This window comes from Solanum stenotomum, unplaced genomic scaffold, assembly GCF_019186545.1.
Source record: "Solanum stenotomum isolate F172 unplaced genomic scaffold, ASM1918654v1 scaffold30406, whole genome shotgun sequence".
Taxonomy (NCBI): Eukaryota; Viridiplantae; Streptophyta; class Magnoliopsida; order Solanales; family Solanaceae; genus Solanum; species Solanum stenotomum.
This window is the reverse complement of record NW_026030956.1, coordinates 514626-537193: the sequence shown is the minus strand read 5'-3', so window position 1 is coordinate 537193 and position 22568 is coordinate 514626. Positions and strand designations below refer to the sequence as shown.

General features: G+C 31.5%; 4 protein-coding genes across 5 annotated transcripts; all 4 read right to left on the bottom strand.

Annotated features, from left to right (window-relative positions):
- Window positions 1–2803: 2803 nt before the first annotated feature.
- On the bottom strand, window positions 2804–11024 carry LOC125851872 (acireductone dioxygenase 2). Of its 2 annotated transcripts, none has more exons than XM_049531618.1 (7): window positions 11009–11024; window positions 4401–4512; window positions 3835–3929; window positions 3610–3724; window positions 3406–3530; window positions 3192–3262; window positions 2804–3086 (listed from the first exon to the last, which is right to left on the bottom strand). In XM_049531618.1, the coding sequence occupies exons 2-7, from the start codon at window positions 4477–4479 to the stop codon at window positions 3020–3022; spliced, it is 552 nt and encodes a 183-aa protein (XP_049387575.1). In that variant the 5' UTR covers window positions 4480–4512; window positions 11009–11024; the 3' UTR covers window positions 2804–3019. The 2 variants fall into 2 exon arrangements, with proteins under 2 accessions (XP_049387575.1, XP_049387574.1); XM_049531617.1 differs by lacking the exon at window positions 11009–11024 and adding an exon at window positions 7255–7407.
- On the bottom strand, window positions 8847–11026 carry LOC125851893 (acireductone dioxygenase 2-like). The gene is made up of 7 exons (XM_049531639.1): window positions 11009–11026; window positions 10191–10302; window positions 9984–10078; window positions 9655–9769; window positions 9346–9470; window positions 9051–9124; window positions 8847–8937 (listed from the first exon to the last, which is right to left on the bottom strand). Exons 1-7 carry the CDS (start codon window positions 11024–11026, stop codon window positions 8847–8849), a joined length of 630 nt encoding a protein of 209 aa, XP_049387596.1.
- Window positions 11027–12251: 1225 nt separating this feature from the next.
- LOC125851874 (acireductone dioxygenase 1-like) lies at window positions 12252–15618 on the bottom strand. The gene is made up of 4 exons (XM_049531621.1): window positions 15474–15618; window positions 15165–15347; window positions 12962–13201; window positions 12252–12571 (listed from the first exon to the last, which is right to left on the bottom strand). Exons 1-4 carry the CDS (start codon window positions 15483–15485, stop codon window positions 12443–12445), a joined length of 564 nt encoding a protein of 187 aa, XP_049387578.1. The 5' UTR covers window positions 15486–15618; the 3' UTR covers window positions 12252–12442.
- A 1900-nt stretch (window positions 15619–17518) lies between these two features.
- On the bottom strand, window positions 17519–18795 carry LOC125851882 (EPIDERMAL PATTERNING FACTOR-like protein 4). The gene is made up of 2 exons (XM_049531629.1): window positions 18546–18795; window positions 17519–17939 (listed from the first exon to the last, which is right to left on the bottom strand). Exons 1-2 carry the CDS (start codon window positions 18655–18657, stop codon window positions 17728–17730), a joined length of 324 nt encoding a protein of 107 aa, XP_049387586.1. The 5' UTR covers window positions 18658–18795; the 3' UTR covers window positions 17519–17727.
- Window positions 18796–22568: the final 3773 nt, after the last annotated feature.

The following is a 22568-nucleotide window of genomic DNA, read 5'->3' as shown; positions in this document are numbered from 1 at the left end:
GGTAAGTATACTTACCATGCCGAAACAATAAAGGAGAGGTATTAAAAAATCTTTTGATTATTCCGAATGAGTCCCTATCTGATGTATTAGGACGTAATTAGGGGTGACAAATGATTGGATTGGATCGGATTTGGATGGATTGAATATGGATTGAGCAAAAATGGTTTGGATTACCATCCATCCAAATAGAATATGGGTAAATATGATTTGGATAAAATGGTTCTAACTCATTTAAAAAAATTATTTTTCAAAAAAAAAAAATGTTATCCCATCCCCCGGGCACCCTCCACCCCCCCCCACCTTCCACCAACCGACCCCTAAATATTTTTGTTTTCCAAAAACAAAAAAAACAAAAAAATTTCAAAACAAAATTTTTTTTACCCCCTCCCCCGGGCACCCCCCCACCCTCACCTTCCACCAACCGACCCCTAAATTTTTTTGTTTTTCAAAAATAAAAAAAAAATTGTTTTTTCAAAAAATAAATAAATTTACCCCCTCCCCTAACACCTCCCACCCCCCAGGGCACCCCCTTCCACCAACCTATTCCTAAATTTTTTTGTTTTCCAAAAATAAACAAAAAAAATTGTTTTTTCAATTAAGTTTGAAAATTAATTGAATTTTTGAAAATTAATATTAATTTTTTTTATTTCTTAGCACAATTAAGAATTTTGAGTGGAAGTGAAAACTAAGTGATCTATTATGGATCAATATGGATATCCATATTTAACCCATTTTGACCATATTTGTAGAGACTCTTAAAATAGCTTGAAGCTCATATTTAACCAATTAAAATATAAGTGATCCAAGTAATTAAATATGCGCAAAATGGACTCATTTCATTAATATGGGTTGAAATTGCCACCCCTAGACGTAATGTATCGTGACATATGTGTCTTGTATCAACATATGTAATGTGTTGAGACATCAGACATGTGTCTTGTATATATCAACAAAGGTAATGTATTAAAAAGCGACGTATTGAATGTTGAATGATGTATCCGAAACCAGAACACGATGTATCGGAAGGTGGGGTAATGTGTTCGAAATCTTCAAATTTTAAGAAATTTTTGTAATTTGACATTAATTATTACCTTATTACCTATCGTTATCCTTTAAGTGAGATAATAATATAAAAAGTCTTTTACATAAATTGTTGAGGGTATAATAGTTAAATTCATAATAAAATTATCTTTGTGTATTCACACAATAAATATAGGTAGGAGAAACTACATACACTAATGAAGTGCTGTTGCTGGACAGATGGTAATTGGAATTGGCTCATGAGTTGTGGAAGAGTACTATATATATCAACAGAGGCGGAATCCACGGGTGGGATGTACGTAGACCCGTTAATTTTAAAAAGGTCTAAAAATATACTTCATTTATTTTTTGGTCTAAAAATATCCTTCCATTAACTTTTTTGGCTCATTTATGCTCTTGAAACTAATAACCCTCTCTTTAGTTATTTACTTTTTAAAAAGTGTCAGGTATTGTATCATCTTCAACTTTATCATCAATATTGGTTTTTTCAGTGATATCCACAATTTCTTCTAAACTCTCAACTTCTGAACATATATCATTTTCACCAATTCAATAGGTTATTAACATTTATTTTATTGTGGTAACCTAGATCATTGATCATGACCTCAAGTTCATCAACAGGAGCGGACCCACATGGGTTCCAGGGGGTTCGGCAAAAAATTACATTGTGTATATATAAGGTAAATTTTTTGTATTTATGTGGATATATATATTTTGAACCCCCTCAATGACAAAGAGAAACTTATAGCCCAGTGGCAGGTCCCCTTAAAATTAAGCTCCATGTCGAGGGTTCACATCCCTTTGTTAGCATTTTGTTTTTTTCTTTCTTAGTTTCAGTTTTTTTTTTTTTAAAAAAAGTTTCAGTTCCTTTTTTCACATTTTTTATTTTATAAAACATGCTAAAAGTGTGGTTTTAAACCCAAAAAAATTCAAGGATCCGCCACTAAAACTATATACTACTACTTCCTTAAAATTTTGTTTTGTTGGCTTATTTACACGTTTATACTTTTATTTTTCAAAACCCCTGAACGAAAATTATGGATCTGCCACTGTTCATCAATGACATTTTCACAACTGAGTTCATTCAAATTCTCTGAGATTTCATCCCCAACGAATTTTGAGGTGTCAATTTGGTTACAATACTAGTTTAAGGTTACGAGAGAGAAGTATTAATTAATTGTTGAGAGATTTGTGGAAGGTAAATAAGGAAATTAAGGAATGAAGTTTTATTTAATATTGGAACGTGGATTGTTCTTTTTTAATTTACGATTTTTATTTTATTTTGTTTTGTAAAAATACTATTCTTATGTGGGTGAAAAGTCAAACTATTGTTATATATGAGTTATTTAGGTACTTATATATTTAAGTTTTTTACCCTTTTCAAATAGTAGGAAATTTTAGAAAATATGATAAAATAAATTGTGTATTTAAGTAAAATTATAGAAAATTGCATAGGCAAAATATATATCCTACAAATATTTGTATATAATTACATAGGGGTAGTGGGAATGGACTACATGAGGTAGAGTGAAGATAAAATGTGTTAGAGGATTGTAATGTCACAAGCAATATGGAAGGAATGATATTGTGAAACTTATTTTCCCTACTACGTTAAGAAACTAGTTTTCCTCAAAAAAATAAAAAATAAAAAAAAATTGGCCAATCGAACTTGAAAAAATTATTTTCCTCCATACCAAACACATACAACCAACAAAAAAGAAATTGCAACTAAATTATAAACAGAATTAGGATATATTGGACCACTAGACAAGAACAAAGTACCTAAAATCACATAATAAATTCCACTTGCATATAAACAATCAATCTCCCATAGGGGGGGGGGGNGGGGGGATTTATTTAGTGCCAGGATACAACATTCAACATGCTGAATAAGGTACACATCAAGAACAGCAAAGCCACCATATGGTAATATTTATTACAATCTAGTACGATTTCAAGTTCTTTGCCTTTAGTTGATTTAAGCAGCAGCATTAACAGCACGGCCAGCGCCATCTGCGTTGACAAATGTCTCAACATATTCTTGTCTGCATGTAAAAAAGACGTTCATTAGCTTCCACGCTCAAAGATCGTATCTGGTTATCCAACTAAAACAAATGACTAGATAGTATAGCGAGGGTCTAGATATAAACCTTGCAGGGAGATGATCATGTGGACGATTGAATGGAGTCCAAATTGGGTCACCAACAAAGAGACGCATTGCCTACACAAACCATTACTCTAATCAAATATACCGTGCAAGAAGTGCAATCGAGCACAAGTACAAAAAACATGTCTGCAAAGGAGGCAACGATGAAAATATTACAGCATTTACTACATATTTTCATGTATGCTTTTAGGAAGTACCTTAATGTAGTTGCTTGAATCAAGTGTGAAGCGGTGATAGATTCCAGCAGGAAGAACAATCATTCCACCTTTCTTTACCCAGACGCGAATCCAGCTCTCATTCACATCGCGGACATCAAAATAACCTACACGCAGAAGTATTTATTTAGCAACAGTAGTAGGAAGGTGGAATAGCAAAATCCAATCAATAACCTGCAATCGTACCACTTCCTGCAACAGCGTAACGGATCTCCTCATCAGTGTGCAAGTGTTCTTCAAAAAAGGTTTTGATTTTCTCCTCGTAATTCGGTAGTTTCTCAGGGCAAACTTCACAGAAATCCTGAAGCAAATTATGAACCCATAAAACTTCAGTACTCATAAATAATAAAAAAGGGACCAACTTGTATCCATATATTGATGAAAGGTCTCAGTTTTGTAACTTTAACATACAATGTATGAATATCCACGATCTTCCCGAATTTTCTTCAACTCCTCATCAGTCTCATAATTGTCAGCATCAAGTCTCCAGCTAAGCACTCCAAGTTCTGAAATTTTCACATAGTAATTAAGAAGGGAATACGAAGGCAGGACAAATCTAGCAATCAACTTGTAACTACACTTAAGGTTGGTTCATTATTTTAATCCTTGTTCATCATATGATTAAGGACACGATTAGAATTTGGACATATGATAATACATCCTATCAATGTGGGATTCTCATCCACCAAAGGCAACATACAAAAGATTTTCACCTATTCAATTTCTAACCCCAAAATACCAAGAGGGTTAACAACAAATTAGATTATCAGTATTAACCGAAAAGTTATTTACCTACTGAACCAGAATTTACAAATGTGGAGATCCTTATTCAGAGAATCCCAAAACTTATTGGGAAGTATTAAAGGGAAGACAAACTGCCTTGAAACTAGCAATTTCTTTTTGTGTGGGAGGTGAAGGGGGATTTTCTATTCCTCATAGATAATTTTTATACATATAATGCTTATCCTGATCTTTACCAGCCAGCTTGTCAAGAGACACAAATTCCTTTGGCTCACGGTGATGAGGAAGCCTCTGGTCCTCATCGCTGTCATCCATGTACCATGCCTGTATGACATCCTCTCTTGGATCCTGCAGGAATTGAAAAAACAAAAACAGCATGTGAATAATTCTCCATTTCCTTCTCCAACCCACCAATTTTATGGTAATCTATATTTATATACTTTGTTTTTATGTGTAAGGATTCATTCAAAAACAGCATTATAATCATTCTTCTCTTTGCAAATGTAGGGGGCCAAGTAACTCCAACAAAGTATCCAATCATATACGATTAACATGTTAAACGAAAAGCCCAAAAGGTATAACCATATGTATTGATAGTAACATCGTAATAGTAAAAGTATACAGTTAAGCTTCGCGACCCTAACCCTGAACCAGAAAAAGGAGGCAAGGAAAAATTTGGCGAGCGTAAACTCAACTAGTCTTTGTTCTCCATATAAAATAAGATTAGCCTAAGAATGCTTTGATGCATTTTGTTTTTCGTTGTTGGTGTCTATTGTAAAAAAGTATTACAAGTTCTTCATTGGCGAAACTCGAGAGGAGCTAACTCTATTAGAATAAATGCAAAATCACAACCAGTTACTTCTACTGAGCAAAGTAATTAACTACCAAAGTTCATTTGAAGTTACTAATCATCATAATGTTTCCAGGGCTTGTACTCTGCAAGGCCATCTGATTGTAGTTTGAGTCTCTAGTCGGTACGAGACCTCAGATTCATGCCTCAAAGAGAGGGGAAGGTAGTGGCATTATGGGGCCAATCCTTAGGACCAACCGCAACCCTTGAAACTCGGGGATAATGGGCCTGTCCCTCTACCTTCTCCGCTTAAATACCAGGCTTAGTTCGCATGGCTTAAGGCTTGAACTTGTGACATAAGCCACAACTCCCTCATCAACCTTTGCCACATGAACTAAGCCCTGGGGGATTATTTAGTACTTCCTCCCCAGTTTGAGTTTAATAAATTCACATTCTACTCTATTGTATGGACAGGGAAGATCATCATTTTAAGAAACCATAGCTTCACCCAAGGCAACAACCAAATGATCAAGTAATAGGGCAATACAAACATCAATAGAACCACGAGAAGCCAATATTAGTTTGCCAACCCTCCTACAACCATAAATTTCCGAACCCCTTTTGTCCAGAACTTGTATCATTTTTTTAGTGTCTGTTGCGACAGTTTACTTGGATGGTTCACCTTTAAGCAAGACAGTTTTCACAGCAAAAGTTGTCCATATTCTGTAAAGGGGTTTGCAACAAACGCAATAGAAGTCAATCAAAAAATAGATAATATTTTAAAATTTTATAGTCAATATCCCCATGATGCACTAATGTGATTTCATGGACATTACAGATATTGCAAAAAACCACTATATTTAAAAAAAATAACAAATCAGTTTGGGATTAATTTTCTAATCACCCGCATCTTATTATAAGATCCAGCTTGTTCATAAATTGATCTACTTCCATGTACTTCTTCATGGAAGTACATCTAATTTTGCTTTGTTTATCTATCTCCTTTTACCAGAACTCCTTTGATGATCCATAATGACTTCCATCTAGTACAATAAAATAGAAAATAGAATACTTTTCAACTTTCCTATAGTCAAGATTGTTTATTTTTACAGTAAAATAGATAATAGAATAGCTTTCAACTTTCATATAGTCAACATTGTTTATCTTTACAATAAAATATATAATAAGAGTAGTTCTCAACTTTCCTGTAGTCACACTGTTTATTTTTAGCAATTAAACAAAGCTCCATGACTACAGAGGTCGAGGAAAGCTGTTAAATGTCGGTTTTTGATTCAAAGTTTGTGTAATTAGTTTGGATTTTTGATTCAACGTTTGTGTAATTACTTAATCATATCACTCTTCCTAGAAAGTGGGTGTAGTTTTCAGGTGCTGTTTAGGTGTAATCGTTTGGTTTGTCTATGGTCATTTCACATTTATTACAAAAAAAACTGAACTCCTTGAGTCGCGTCAACTCCAGATTTGCTCCATTGAAAACACCTCCTTCCCCAATAGCAACATCGTCTATGTCTATCCTTAAGCACAATATATGCCTAGCAAACTATTACCTTTTTGTCCACAGAATAAACAATTGCAAGTCAGACAACTTGAATACCATAAAATATTTCATAAAATGGAAAAACAAAAGCTTTTCCTTGAGCCAAGGGTCTATCAGAACCAAGCTCTCTACCTCTAAGGTAAGGGTAACGTCTGCGTCTGCGTACACTCTATCCTCCCGGACTACACTAGGTATGTTATCATAAAATAGAAAAAGGGAACTTAAAAAATCATTAGCTAAGGGTAAGTTAGGTATATCAAACATGATACAAAATCCAAATAGAAAACAGAACTGATCAAACCCTTTACAGAATCCAAAAAATCAAAATTGAGCAAAGAAAAGACAACTCCACTTGCAAAATCCCACCTTTATTATGTGTATGCACAAACAAAAAACGAATATATTTATATATGCGTATCAAATAAGCAAAAAATTCAAACAGTACACAATCAAAACCCTTTACACAATCCAAAAATCGAGCTACCAATCAATCATATACTTTTATAACAAATCTAATTTCCCAGTAAAGATCGGAACTTTAATAAACATCATAAAAAACTACACAACACCCAAAAACTTAAAACTATCATAGAAAACGAAAATTCAATTCAAAAGCAGATCAAACTACTTCCCAGGAAAAACAAATACCATAAAATTCAAGAAAAATCAATACCCACAAAGAAAAAATTAATGAAAATTACGCAAATTCAGAATATAAAGATTGTAAATTAGTAAAATTACATACCTTTGCAATGGAACCCATTTTTGTTTTTGCTTATTTTTTTCTCAATTTCAGAGAGCTAAAAAAAAGGTTATAATGTGAGTTATTTAGGACAGAGAAAATAATAGAACCCTCCTTAAATCTGGGTCTCACGTTTTTCTTACGTATAGTTTGTGAAAAGACTAAATTAACCTTTCTGTTTACTCATCGAAATATTGTTATGTGTCCAGATTAAATGAATTCACCAATTTGAGGTTAGATGAAAGTAGGGGTGTTTTCGTCATTTGGTGTGTGAAATGTTAGGTAATATTGTGATGTGTCCAGATTAAATGAATTCACCAATTTGATGTTAGATGAAAGTAAGGGTGTTTTCGTCATTTGGTGTGTGAAATGGTAGGTAGGAAAGGAATACTGGAAATCTCACAAGTATTTTATCTAATTTTTATATTATTAGTACTAAGATCTTCATTGAATATTTTTATAAAAAAAAAATCATAAAAAAAAGCTTAATGAGGCTAATATTTTTAAGTGATTAACTTCTATACGTAATGAAAATTTAAGAATACACAAAAGAAAAATAAAAAATTTGAATTGATAGTGTCTAATAGGAACATGTGTGTTCAGATGATCAATTGAAATAAGTCGTAGTTCAAATGTGTAGTAGGTTTGAGGGTTGTTGATGTATTATTATGTCATTAACAACTTATGAAATGTATTCAAGATCTTGAATAATTTAAGTCTGAAAAATCTTTCATATTCAATTAGTTTTTTCCTTTTTGGTCCAAGTTCCATAAAATTTTATTGATTTTGAAAAATTGAATTGCAATTGTATAATCCAATTTCAACTGAATGTTTCTCTTTGCAATTTATCAAAATCTCCATTTTTATCACATATGAGATTATGTTGTTCTAATAATATTTATTAAAACAATGAGTTGTAATTCTTCATGATTGTAACTTAATTCAATTTGGCTTTTGATTTTAAATATTCAACATGATAAACTCATTCATTACGTTGCATACGATAACAAGCAAGAACATGTCGATCAATCAAACAACACATGCAATTTTTTTGTAAATTTCGTTTAGCGAGCATAAAAATTTGTTCCAACACATTTTTTTCTTCCAAAATAACGCTTCAATCCATGAACTTTTAGAGGCCATAAGCCCAAGAGCTAGCTAACATTGGCCCATTATATTATCATATTATATCGCCGATATAAGAAAAAAAAAACAAATCAAGTGGATGTATTCTTTCTAGTACCTTTTTAAAAAAGGAAATAAAAACAAATAATCGTTCATTAAAATAATAATTAAAAAATATATTTTCTTATATATTGATGTAGGGTATACATAAAATATATACTTTTGATGAATAATAGTAGAGTATATATATTTGATTCGATCAGCCAAATTAAAGTAGAGAAAAATTAAAAAAAAGTTTAATAAGATCGTCGCTAAGTATTAATGCTATACTCATACAACCTACTATGAATGCAAATATCATTGAATATTTCACTCAACAGGTAAACAACTTTAATATTTACCATTATTCACATGTTAGAATTTAAATATTAAGCAAAAACTGAGGTAAGTTAAATACGGCCTAAGAATGTTTAAAATTCGTCAACTCTACGAATAACATTATCATTAATTGCATGATGAGCAGTGTTTTCCCTTAATCCAAAAATTTCAACATATTGTTTCCTGCAAATAAAAATTAATTCTTAGTGTTAATTAATGCACAACACCATTTTCAATTATTGCAAAATAAAAAATAAAAGGGTTGTGTGTAAGGGTTGTGTGTATTAAAAATAGACCTTGCCGGGAGATTATCTGCATTTGGACGATAGTACGCAGTCCAAACAGGGTCACCAGCAAACAACCGTATTGCCTACAAAAATTAATCAGTAGCGGAATTAGAAATTCATATAAGAACATTCAAGAAAATACTAGAATTGTAATACTAGAGTATAATAAGTAAACCCTCGTGGTCCATCCCTGAATCTCACGCATAGCAAAAGCTTAATGCATTGAACTGTCATGTTTTTTTTAACTAAAATTGTTACGTTTATAGAATTTGAAAATATACCATAGACAATTAATTGAACCCACCTTAATGTAATTGCTTGAATCTAGTGTAAAGCGATGATAAATTCCAGCAGGCACAACAATCAATCCACCTTTCTTCACCCAAATACGAATCCAAACATCGTTATAATCTCGAACATCAAAATAACCTACAACAAAAGAGTACATATTTTAATTTAAAAGACCGTAAAACACTTTGTCTAGTAGTATAAATTCATCTTATAAAATATATATTTTAATTTCCTCAGCAAGAGTATATGTATTATTATATTACATATGGCACATTAATTAATTTGCAAATAATGTCCAATATTCAATGAAATCTAACAGTACCACTTCCTTCAAGACAGTAACGGACTTCCTCGTCAATGTGCAAATGTTCTTCAAAGAATTTTTTTATCATATCCTCATAATTCGATAATTTTTCGGGGCAAACCTCAATACTGTCCTGAAAAAATAATATATGTGAACGTGTGATCATATTTCATTATGAAATTTGAAAACAAAAAGCTTTTTCCAGAGTTCCACTCTAGAAAAAGTGTGATCTTTTTCATCAATCAACAATATTCGAGTTGATTGAACAAAAAGAGAGCTCATTGGAGAATAGACAAAGTTTATTCCATATATATAAATATATTATATGTAAAAAAAATTCAATATACCATGTAAAGATAACTACGTGTTTCTCGAATTTTATTCAATTCCTCATCATTCTCATATTTGTTAGCATCAAGTCTCCAGCTAAGCACTCCAAGTTCTGAAAATGTCATGTACGTTGTAAATTTCAAAAAGCTAGCGTTCGTTTTTTACTATAAGACTAAAAAAAATATATCATATAAATTGAAACAGGGGAAATAATGTATATTTACCAGCGAGCTTGTCAAGAGACACAAATTTCTTTGGTTCGCGATAATGAGGAAACCTTTGATCATCATCACTATCATCCATGTACCATGCTTCTATGACTTCTTCTCTAGGATCCTTAGTATGATATTCTTCTTCTTCATAAACATGACCAATTACACCCATTCCAAAAAAGAAGACAAGGGAAATAAAAATCTGTGTAGAGAGAAATTAAATTGTCATTAGCTAATTCATTTTAAAAATAAAAATGTAAAGTAGTTTCACATCGATAGTTAATGAGATGAGTTGTCTCTTTATATAGCCTAAACAATTAAGTTAGATTCAGTATTCATAATATGGTATTAGAGTAAGAATCTTCTCAATTCTCATTATAGATGTTGAATCTTCATATTAAATTGTTCATGCTTCAGATGTTCAGTCTTGAATGTGAGGGGATGTAAAGAAGACTCACATCTCTGATGTTAGGCTTTCATATTAAAATTACTCACATCCTAGATGTGAGGGGAATGCGAAGAAGTTTCACATTGAAATTCTCATTTTTTATGTTGGCCCGTATTATTGTACTATATATTGTGACTAAAATGAATATATATCACATCTTACTAAAATTCAACTGCATGAAAGAAACATTGGATGTTGACTTTGTTTATCTACATACACTCTAGTATAGTTAAAATAGAAATTATTGAGAAATAACATTATATCTAGCGTCAAGAAACTATACAACACCCATAATAATTCAAGAAAAATTGTATATCCCTACCTAGAACAACAATGTAATATACATAAGGATTTTTTTTGAAAAAATATGTGAATTACATACCTTTGCAATGGAAACCATATTTCCTTATATGTTCAAATCTGATAATAATGGATGGTACTATAAGAATATATATAGTTAAACCATTTTTGAGTCAATGTCCATGGTCTTTTTTTTTTACACAAGTTGAATGTCCATGGTGTATTTTTTTAATTCCAAAGGCCGGTCACATACTTTATTATTTAAAAAATAACAAAAATTAATGTCACTATTTGTCTAAGTCAAGAGACGACTTTTTCCTTTTACGAGGTTAGTTGGGTGTGAAATTCAATTTTTTTTACAACTAGTGTCTTTTTTTTTTTAAAAAAATTATTTGCTAACGCGTTCAGTTTCATAATCTAAGGTATAATACATACAAATTTATAAATGGTTATGATTTTGAAGTATGATTATGAAACACAATTATAGTGTGCATATTTATAAAACGTAGTTATAATTATTGTATCAGACATACATTACATGTGTTAATGAACGAGTTGTATTCAGACATGAGTATCAATATATATTGTATCATCAGTTGAACTCAAAATATAGCTATGTTTCGTAATAATTTAATTTTAAGACTATAGCTATGTATCGTAAGTTAAGTCTTTAAATAGGTGATTTTTCTTTTAATTCAAGGCATCACTATTGGTCGACAAAACTGCTAACCTGGTTGTGATAGCCCATTGGAATGCAACTTTAAGTATTTGTATTAAGTATTTAAACACTATTTAAGTGGAGGTGGGGAATAAAGTACTGTTTTAAACAATTCACCAAAGGTCTTTTAAGGTTAGTCATTTTGTAATAATTATTTTTTGCATATATATTATTGACATAATTAGTACGTTGTTCACATGCAATTTGAACTTTATTATTGCAAAGTATGTATCAACTTGTTATAAAATATTTGCATTCAATTTTTATGTCGGAACGTGATGTCCGGATCAACTTTTGCATACTTGACTAGATCCATGAGACACATGCCAACAGCTATCAGGTAACTCTGTCCACCAAGGCTTAGAATAAAAGAAATGCATGTGACTGGCCGTTGAAAGATAAAGTTGCAACTAATCTTAAAAGACTTTGATATTCAAATCTTCATTTGCAAGTATAGGAACTTTATTTTTCATAGCCATAACTCAAATATTTTTTTTAAAAAAAACATAGTATTTGTTTTCTGTATACAACTTTGTAAGGATACATTTTTGTCCTAGTGCAATATCAAACCACAGGGCATTGACATAATATCTAAACACAGCATAAATTCACTAACTAGAGACCATAGGCCAAGTCCAGATATATCTTCATCAGATTAGATTAATATTGATTATTACATTGTCTCCAGATATATAGAAGATATTCTATACAAACATACAACAATTAATATGCAGCAAAACTTATTCCCAAGTTTTAATAATTTGCCTCACTCTCAGGTTTGCAGAGCTCAAATATGTCTTAGTGTGCTGCAAGAGGCACTCCTACTCTTTCAGTAACACTCTTGATGTACACCTTCCTTGCTGGATGATCTTCTTGTGGTCGATTGTAAGGCGTCCACACCGGCTCTCCCACAAACAACCTCATTAACTGCACAACAAAATCATCAAAATGTAATAATGCATAGTTAACATCACGTAAACAACGATCACATATCATATTTACTGTTAAACTTGTTACATATATAGTTGCATTACCAATTAGTTTAACTGGGAGAAATTCACTTCTTTGGTTGATTTGGATTAGAGCTTGAACTATTAGTCCATTCCCTAAGGGTTGTTGACAATATGTACAACTACGCGAACAGAGTCATTGCATTACTAATTTTAGATTATCAATTACTATGTACTAAGTTTGAGATGCACTATAGATATTTGAGATGTAAGCTTCCGCTACTATTCTATGATCTTTGTTCGAGTCACTGGTAAGTGGAATTTTTTTTATTCTATGCTTCATAAAAGAGGAACTCGTTCAACACACCTTGACATAGTTATCAGTATCTAGGGTGAACCGGTGGTAAATCCCAGCAGGCAGGACGATCATATCACCGGCCTTCATCCAGATGCGAATCCAGCGATCATCCTTGTCTCTCACATCAAAATATCCACTCCCTTCCAGACAGTAACGTATCTCCTCATCTGCGTGTATGTGCTCCGTGTAGAAATTTTTCAACTTCTGCTCATAGTTATCAACTTTCTCAGGGCATAAATCCAGCAAGTCCTTCAAAGAGAAAACATGTAAGGATTAAGAAATGATGGTGCAGCTCATTATGAATAGCTGGTTAAAGAAAGAGACTTTTGTTATCATCTCTTGTAATCAGATTAGCAAACCAGAAACAATAAAGATGAAAAGAAAATAACAATCCGAGTTCACAAAACCCATTGTGTGTCCTTAAGAAATTTAATCCCCTAAAGTATCCGAGGTTGTAGATTAATTACTCCCAAGATAAAACGGATTAACCATTAAAGAGGTAGCGGTACCTCAAACTTCGACAATTTCAACGAACTCAAAAAGACAACAACGAGATCTCTCTCACACACACGATCAATCTTGTTTGTAAAAAATGTATGCAGAGGAAGGGAAAAATTCGATGCAGAAAAATGAGAGAAAGTCTGTCCATTTATAACCAACAAAGAGTAGTATGAAAATGTGTTAATTGTGCCTTATCGAAAAGGTCACAATTCCTTGAAAAAGAGGCAACCTTCCAGAAAGATCACAACCCTTTGAAAAATGCACAAACTTTTGAATGGTCACAACCCTTTAGAAAAGATACAACATTTCGTAAAGGTTATAACCCTTCGTAAAAGTCGCAACTATTCAGGAGATTCACAACCCTTCACTTCATATTCACACCTTTTAAACCCAACAACTTTTAAATCTTTGAACATAACATACCACACAGATCAGTGCACAATCTACATTTTAAGTTATTAGACTAATAGAACCAAGAAACTGAAGTTTCAAGTTTTGATTTTGTGTAGTGTTGTGTGGAGTTAATTGTGAGCTACGAAGAATACGAGATGACCATGTATGCTGAACAACACACACTTCTAAGGAGCTGATGTATAGTTTGCACATGTTTAACATGGTACAATAATGGCAATTCTATATTCACCATCAGTCTTATCTCAGAAATAATGTCTAAAACTTACCAATCAAGAAATCTAAAGTAGAAAATCGACAAATTGCTGCAAGGTAGTCATAAACACTGTTACAATAGCTTTGCATCTTGCCTAATCTAACTACAAACTCATTTTTGTGCTTCTTTGAATCCGGAAGACAGGTTAACACAAACTTGAAAAGAATCAAATTATTAATTCCAAAAGCAATTTGATTCACAGACTTTAGTTGGGAAAAACCTGAAGGTTAATTACTACTCCGTATCATAATTTAACAGGCTCCCCTCAATTCAAGATAAACAAAAAAGGTACACATGACATACAATCTCATAGAGCTCAATTCCCGTTCCCAACCCATGACCAATTTGAGCTCGAAGCTTCCTTCGTAGTGGCTCCATTTACATGCCTCATTTCAAAGGAACCTCAAAGTGGCTCTTCCCTTCTATTAAGTAAATTAAAAGCAACCTTCATATCAAATAATCTACCTCCAAGTAAAGTTAAAAGTGGTATCATAAATGACATCGCTTCATCTTTAACCAGATGTCTCGAGCAAATTCAAATTTTTGAAATTTATGAATTCTGAATCTTATTGTATTAGCATATTCAAGTTAATTCTCAACAAATATATACAGAACTTCAACGGAAGTTTTTGAGTTCTACGGAACCCATACATCTTTAAAGGGGGCTAATCCGAATAGGTAAACCCTAATATTCAGATTAGCCCCTTATTATACAACAGAAAAACCAGAAAAAACACTAAAATATGCAAATTTTCTGTTTTATTTTTATTTTTTTTATGACAAGGGAAACCGCAGCCGCTCCCTTAGGCTGCGCACATGGTAAAACCCCGCTTCTATGCAATAACTCGCAGACCACATAAGAGAGGTAACCCACACGAGCCCGGTGTGACGAGCTCAACCCAGAAGGCACACCCCTTGCTTTCGCTGGCACGGGGTTTCGAACTTTGAGACATCCAACATGAAAGTCCCAAGCCCAAACATTTATTAAGCAAATTAAAGCAACATCAATAAATTGAAAGAAAATGAACAGTATAACAGAATTACCATGTAGCTGTAGCCTCTACTTTCACGAATTTTTTTCAATTCTTCATCGTTCTCGTAATCATTAGGGTTCAATTTCCAGTATAAAACTCCGAGTTCTGCTAATTTCTCCACTGAAACAAACTCCGGTGGGTTCTTCTGGTGCGGTAGCCGCTGATCTTCTGAATTTTCATCCATAAACCATGCCTAAACTTATAAAACAAATCAATTAATCAATAATTTATCGAACAAATTAAGTGTTTTAGTTTAACTAAACACATATTCAGAAACTATAATATAGAAAATTAGAGAAAGTAATTATTGGAAACTCACCTCGATTGCCATTTCTGCTGATAATGTTAATTATTTGGTTACATGGACCTTAATAAACTTTATATTATAAAGTAAAACTAATTTTGACGGATTGCCACGTGTACACAGAGAATTTCATTTAAATTTATGTGGCGAAAGTTTGTTTGTCTGTTTCTCGTGGTTTAATCAAATATCTACAATTGGATGGAGATTTACATTTTACACCATACATTCATTTTGTGAATCTGAATATTTCACCAAATGATTTACCTTTGTTAGGAGCGCTTAACCCTCCAATATTGATTTTTTTTGTGCGAATTTGAATTTAATCAAGCTACAATATGAATACCGAACACCTGATAGGAAAACAAAAAATTGAATGATGCTGCTGAATTCTCTAGAAATGAACTTGGCATAAACTTACAAAATAGAATATAAGCTCACCAACATAAGATGTGATGCAGTGATTAGACTGTTTCACTCTTAACTTGAGATTTCGAATTTGAGTCCTGATTATGAAAAATATCATGTTGAGGGTGCTACCCTCAATTGAATCCTACGCGATTCGAATGTAATCAAAACACCAATACCGAACATCGAATGAAAAAAAAAGTTGCACGTGTGAGGTTTCAGTATTTAGGTGGGTAAATAAAATTTGACAGCATTACTTTTTTTTTCCATTTACAGTGTATTGCAGCAGGCTTTTTCCAGCAGAGACACACGGCCCATCTGTAACTCTGACTCCGCATTAAATGAGGCCTATCTGACTGAGCCCAGTCCAATGGCCCACAAATGACACCAGTAGGCCCATACTCCCTCATTGATTGATTTCAACTCACTAGTTTTACTCCATGCATCATTTTGAAATTTGGTAAGCATTTTTTATTGAGTTGGAAAAAAAAGGATACTTGTAGTTAAATATCTATTTTATTTGACAAAATTTTAAATATTTAGGCATGTATTAGAAATACCATTTCTAACCAATATTCACTAGAATTCATATATCACGAAATAGTACTCCCTTCGTCTCAATTGATTTGATGTTGTTTTTACTAGAAATGAAGACTTAGAAGTATAAGAAAACTTAGATGTATGGGTTCACCAAAAGTCCAAAAGCATCAAGTGCTCCTAGATTAAAAAAAAAAAAAAGAGGGAGCACTAAATGTAAAGTTAATTGTTTATAAATTCAAAAATATATCATTTTCTGTGATTTACTAAAAAACAGAAGGTTTATTCTCGTCCTTTTTTAAATGTATAAATAGTTTTCCTTGTCACGTAAAAATAGTTTTGAACTTACATCTTTTTATAAATAACTTTAAGCATACTTTAATCATTTTTAACAAGGAAAATTAGTGTTTAGTTTACCTTCTTATTACACATATCAATTATTTATTATCACTCCAACACTTATATCAAATACACACTACATTTGTTTGTATCAAATATAGTTGTCACATTTCATTTTTTTAGTGTTTATTTGACTAATCTTTAAAAATAAAATAAATTATGTTCATGTAACATTTTAAAAATTAAACTTAATTATTAAAAAATCATACAAAAAAATACTACAAGTTGCAAAAATTTTCATATCGATACAGTGAAAAAAATATATGATCAATTGATCAAAATTCATATAGTTTGACATTTGAAAACCAAAACATACGATTATTATGAAACAAAGGAAAGAAACACCTTTATAAAAATTTAAATATTTATTGTATATATTCAAAATTGAAGAATGTAAATATCAGTTAAACTCAAGCTACACGATATACACATTTATGTATTATGCGTATTCACAAATTCAACTTTAAACTAATTTTAGAAAAAAAATTATTCCAATTTTTATTGAGATTAAATTATGAAATAACTTATTTTGAAATTAGTTATTCTGAAATAGCAATATCCAACCATAAAATTTAAATAATAATATATAAATAACTAATCACAAAATAATTAATTTTAAAATAATTTATTTCTCGATCAGACGAACCCTCACTCCTCTCCAATCTCAAAAAATAAAATTATGTTTCCAATGTTCTGTGTTTCGCATGAAAAAGAGAAGAATCAGTGGTACAACTACACAACAAAATACTTCTTTCCACTTTTCCTTTTTATCTTTTCACAGAGCAAAAATTAACTTTACAAATTATAACTAAAAAAAAAAGAGTCTAATTCAGACAATTATAGAATAATTAATTAACTAGTACATAGTTAAACAATTAAATACAAAAGTAAAAAAAAAAGTAATGTACTAACTATTTAAGTGATTTTTTTAAGGCATGAATAGATTATTTCCACACTTGCACCTCCACGCTTCGGGGTAGTACTCTAAAGTGAAACTAAAACCGGGTTGAACCGAAACCCGAACCGGTTTACACGGCGAACACCATCCACATTTGGATCTGCAGGTGGGTGGTGATGAACCCGGTCCACTCAGTTTTCTTTGAGTCACAACTCGTTCAATTACATCTGACTCACTACCACCTATATTTCACAAAAAAACACACGCATAATTATCTTCGCGTAAATCCAAATTAATCGAACTAACAAATTTCGAACGCTACACAATAGCACATGCGTACTCCTCTAAGGAAAATTACACAATTCAACATAAACATTAAGGTGTTTCACAAAAACACACATAATTAAGGAGACGCAAATCTAAATTAATTCGAAAAGAAAAGTTTTAAATAAGGTACAAATTAACCAAGTGCCGTACTACTCTATGAAGAAGTTTTTAAATAAGAAAAAATGCACAATTTATAACTAGTCAATTAATACAGAGGACGTAAGCATTATCCAGAATGATTAAACATAAACATTATACATAATCGTGCATTCATCAACAAAAATTTCTTCACACGGTATTAAGCTCCGTTTATCCATAAATTTTGAAGCTAAAATACAAAAACAAAAAAATTGTGAACATGCATCTTATTTGAAAAAGATTTGAAGTATCGTGAATTAAAGTGAAGTTTCTCCATAAACTTTTTTATTTTTGAAATATTCGGAGATAAAATTTCATAACTAAACAAATATCTAAAGACTTTAATCCAAAATCTATAGTCAAACGCTAGCCGAATAACTTACGGAGTGTTGTAGTGGGATTTATCCGAAAAGCAGAAACAAGTGGAGTAAGCAAAAGGAAAGTTAAAGTGGCTATTTTTGCAAAAGAGAAATTATGGTGTAATACGCCACCCATCGCACGCCCAAAATGAAGGTATATAGCGTGTGTGTTGGGTAATTAATGTGCAATTAAAGAGAGAAACAAGAATTGAAGAAGAAGAATTGAATTGAAGAGAATGGCTCTATGGGTTGTTGAAGGTTGGGTGTGGGGATGGATTCTATTATTGCTATTGATATTCAATGAAAGGGGGGTGAAGGTGTCAGTCCAAGTCAAAGACACAACACCCTAATAAGACTATTTCCATTTATTAAAATGAGAAAAATATCATGATAGGGAGACAACTTCACTCATGTTTCTTTCTCAACTTTTTTTACCTTTATTACTGTTATCTGATGCGGTAAATGAGGTTGTTCCTCTCTTAATCAGAGATTTCACATTCAAATTCTAGATAGCCGCTTTCTTTCGAAAAAAGCTCTACATGGTGCGAATTCAGAATACTTAACTCTAATGCAAATACTGAATATCGGATGAAAAATAAAAAAATAAAATTTATTTTTTTACCTTTCTTTTTACTCCTTGTTTCATTTTTTATGACTTGTATAACGAAATTTTACCTTTAAAAAAAGTTAATATCGAAATAAGTTATATTTATTATTCATTTAAAAGGCCACACAAAGTTAGAGAAACTGGAACGGAGTGAGTACTTCTTTTTAACTTTAATCTTAAATTTCTAAATTAACAATTATTTTGAAACAAGTTCGTGGAGTTAAAAATGGCATAGGAAGTAAAAAAAACATCATATACAAACATGATCGATGCTATAAGTAGAATAAATGGAAAAATGTTTGAAATATATTCGAACTTTGATCGAAGTGTTGCTGTAACAATATCGAATTTTGGAAAAGACTTTTTACCCCCTGCACTTATTTAATAGTGTATTTTAAAGGTATATATGTGCCCACGTGGACATCATAAATATTGCATCATTATAAATAGTAATGTGTCCACGTGGGCACATATATACTTTTAAAATTCACTATTAAATAGTGCAGGGGTAAAAGGTACTCCATAAAGTTTGATATCGTAACAACAATTTCAGCTAAAATTAAAGTATTTTTCAGACTTTTTTACTTAGAATAAATAAATTTCAATGGTAGCAAATATTTAGTGGAGTTATTGTGGAGTATATATTTTGTTTCATTTTATATTTTCAAAAAACACAATAACTACAAATAGAAAAGTTACTCAAAGTTTCAATGATGTCACCAGAGGTTACAAAATTCAATAATGTACGACATATTTATTCATAGGCCATGTTGATCTACTAGAATGCCTAGGTACGTTTGCTTTAGGCTACCAATGATCAGCTTTTTAGTAAAGAAAAAAAGTAAAGCCAATTCATTTTTCTTCATTTAGCTAAAAAAAAGAAGAATAAAATATATTGAACTTTTCTTTTTAATTTTAAAATTCTTTGTCTTAATATCCAATTTGACACCGCACTTAAAGAAAAAATCAGATTTCTAACACCTCAAAAATGTAACGAGAATTTTCATTGAAGAAAATCAATATATCTATAGAAATAAACATATGAAGAATTCAACATATACTCCCTCTATTTTGTATTATTTGATTCTGTTGATTTGACACAATTCTTATGAAAAGTTATTATTTCTTTTCTTAAACTAATCTTTTTAAAATATCAAACATATAATTTGAAAAAAAAACACATAATTTGTAGTCAAGAAATATTTTAGACAAAATGTTTAAAAATCTCTATGATTTCTTTTTTTAATTTTGTATTAATTGGGTGAACGATTCCACATTAATGAGAACGTAGAAAGTATTTATTAAATATGTATATATATAGGTGGTCTTTTGATGTACAAGGAAAATAAGATGACAAGGACTAGTTTGTTTGGATCCATTTTTCTGTGAACAAAAACCTGTTTTAATGGGACCAAAACTCAGATTGATTGATTGTATTGTGGGGTGGGGGGGTCATGAAGGGACTGTCCTTATTTTGTTCATGCAACCGTAAATTTAGACCTTTGTTTCCCTTTCTTAGACCAAAAAAAAGGAAAAAATGATACGAGGAATGATGGATAGAGTAAAATTAATGGACCATAAGTGTCATATATAAGAAAGTGTAGGGATGACAAAGTAAGAAAGTAAAATAGAGAAACCACCAACATGAGTTGTGGTGTAGTGATGAGACTGCATTACCTTTAATCAGGAATTTCAAATTCGAGATCTGAATATGAAGAAAAATGTGTTGGAAGCGCCAATCCTAAAAGAGCTCTATAATGTGCGATCTAAATTTAGTCAAGAATTTCGATATGAAAAAAATACCAAGAAAAGTAAAAATAGGAAAGGAAAGGACCCCACTCGTGTGGTAGCTAAAGATAAGTAGTGTGTGAAATGGGGTGCCTGTTTTGTACGAGTCCAACATCTGCGTAAGGAAGCAAAGGGTCTTCCCCACTTGGACCACCAGGAACCAATGGGTGTGTAGGGACATGTGACCTAGGGTTTAGTGAAAGGTGTTAAGGTCTATTCATCGAAAACGTGTGATTATATTATCAAAAAACTTCTGTGATACGATATTAAAACACTAGATAAAAAACAAATTGCATGAAGCGTAGTCGACAATCGATCTTCTAGATTTTCAAGGGCCATCGAGATCACCCCAAACACCACACAACTTACAATTATCTTATACCAGACTAATAAGAGTAACCTTTTTTTTATAACAATAATCTTATGTTACCTTATACACTCGATACGTTATTAGTCCTCACCTAACAATTCATATATAATACCTCAATTATCCAATTATATGTGTGTGAAACCTATATATAACTAATTAACGTTCCCCAATTTTCTTTATAACAATTTAATTAATGTCCCATATGAATGTTTATATATGTAAGTATGCACCTCCAAAAACACAAACCCCATAAAAAACAAAGACATATACATGCAATATGCCTATACTATTACCTCGAGATTTAGAACTCTGGGACAAGGAATTCACTATCATCTTTGAACATGGGCCATGGGTTAGGAATAGTGAGATGGTTAATATAAAAATATTGGTGCTAGTCTGACAACAATACATATATTCCACGTACCAAACATGATTATATAGAAATATTATACGAATGTGGAACACATAGAAAGGAATATTGTTCAAATGCATTAATTTATTCACTGAGTTGGAACTTGGATATAATCTAAACATAATTGTTGTTTGGTTATGAAAGGTGATTAGGGCGTCATGCGGAAGCTTACAATTTGTAAATTATATAGTTGATAAATCAGATAACAAAAAACTTATACTAAAAATCAAAATATTATTATATCAAAACTAATATAAAGAAAAACATTGAAAATAAATCTCCTCATAAACAAGACTCTTAAACGACTACATTGTGGATGTTATTGGAGATATTTTCTAGATAGTCACCCATGTTTGGGAAATTACCTAGTAATATCACTTATGTTTGTTTTAGGACTACAATATCACCCAACTTTACATATTTTCCTCAAAATATACTTGACACAAAAAAAACATCATCTCTCCTAATGGGATGCCATGTCACATTATTCTTTTTTTATTAGTAATAATTTTTTAAAATTTATTTAGACAACCCATATACCATATATGATACTCAGTAAAAAAAAAATTACATAGCGCCAAAAATTTCTACCCTAGTTCTGGGGGATTCGGAGGCAAATCCAAATATGAATAATTGTCTATTAGTGTCGTGAATTAATAATTTAGAATTTTCAATAGACATATATAAAAACTTCAATTAAAAAATAATTCATCTGACTTTCGAGATTTAAATTTCTTTATCAAAATTAAAAGAGAAAAAAAAAATAATAAAAAAAAATAAATAATATATATATATATATCATTGAAAATTAAAAGGAAAAGTTTTATAAAGGGGAGGAGAAAATCATTGTAGCTCTATGTGGGAGCATGG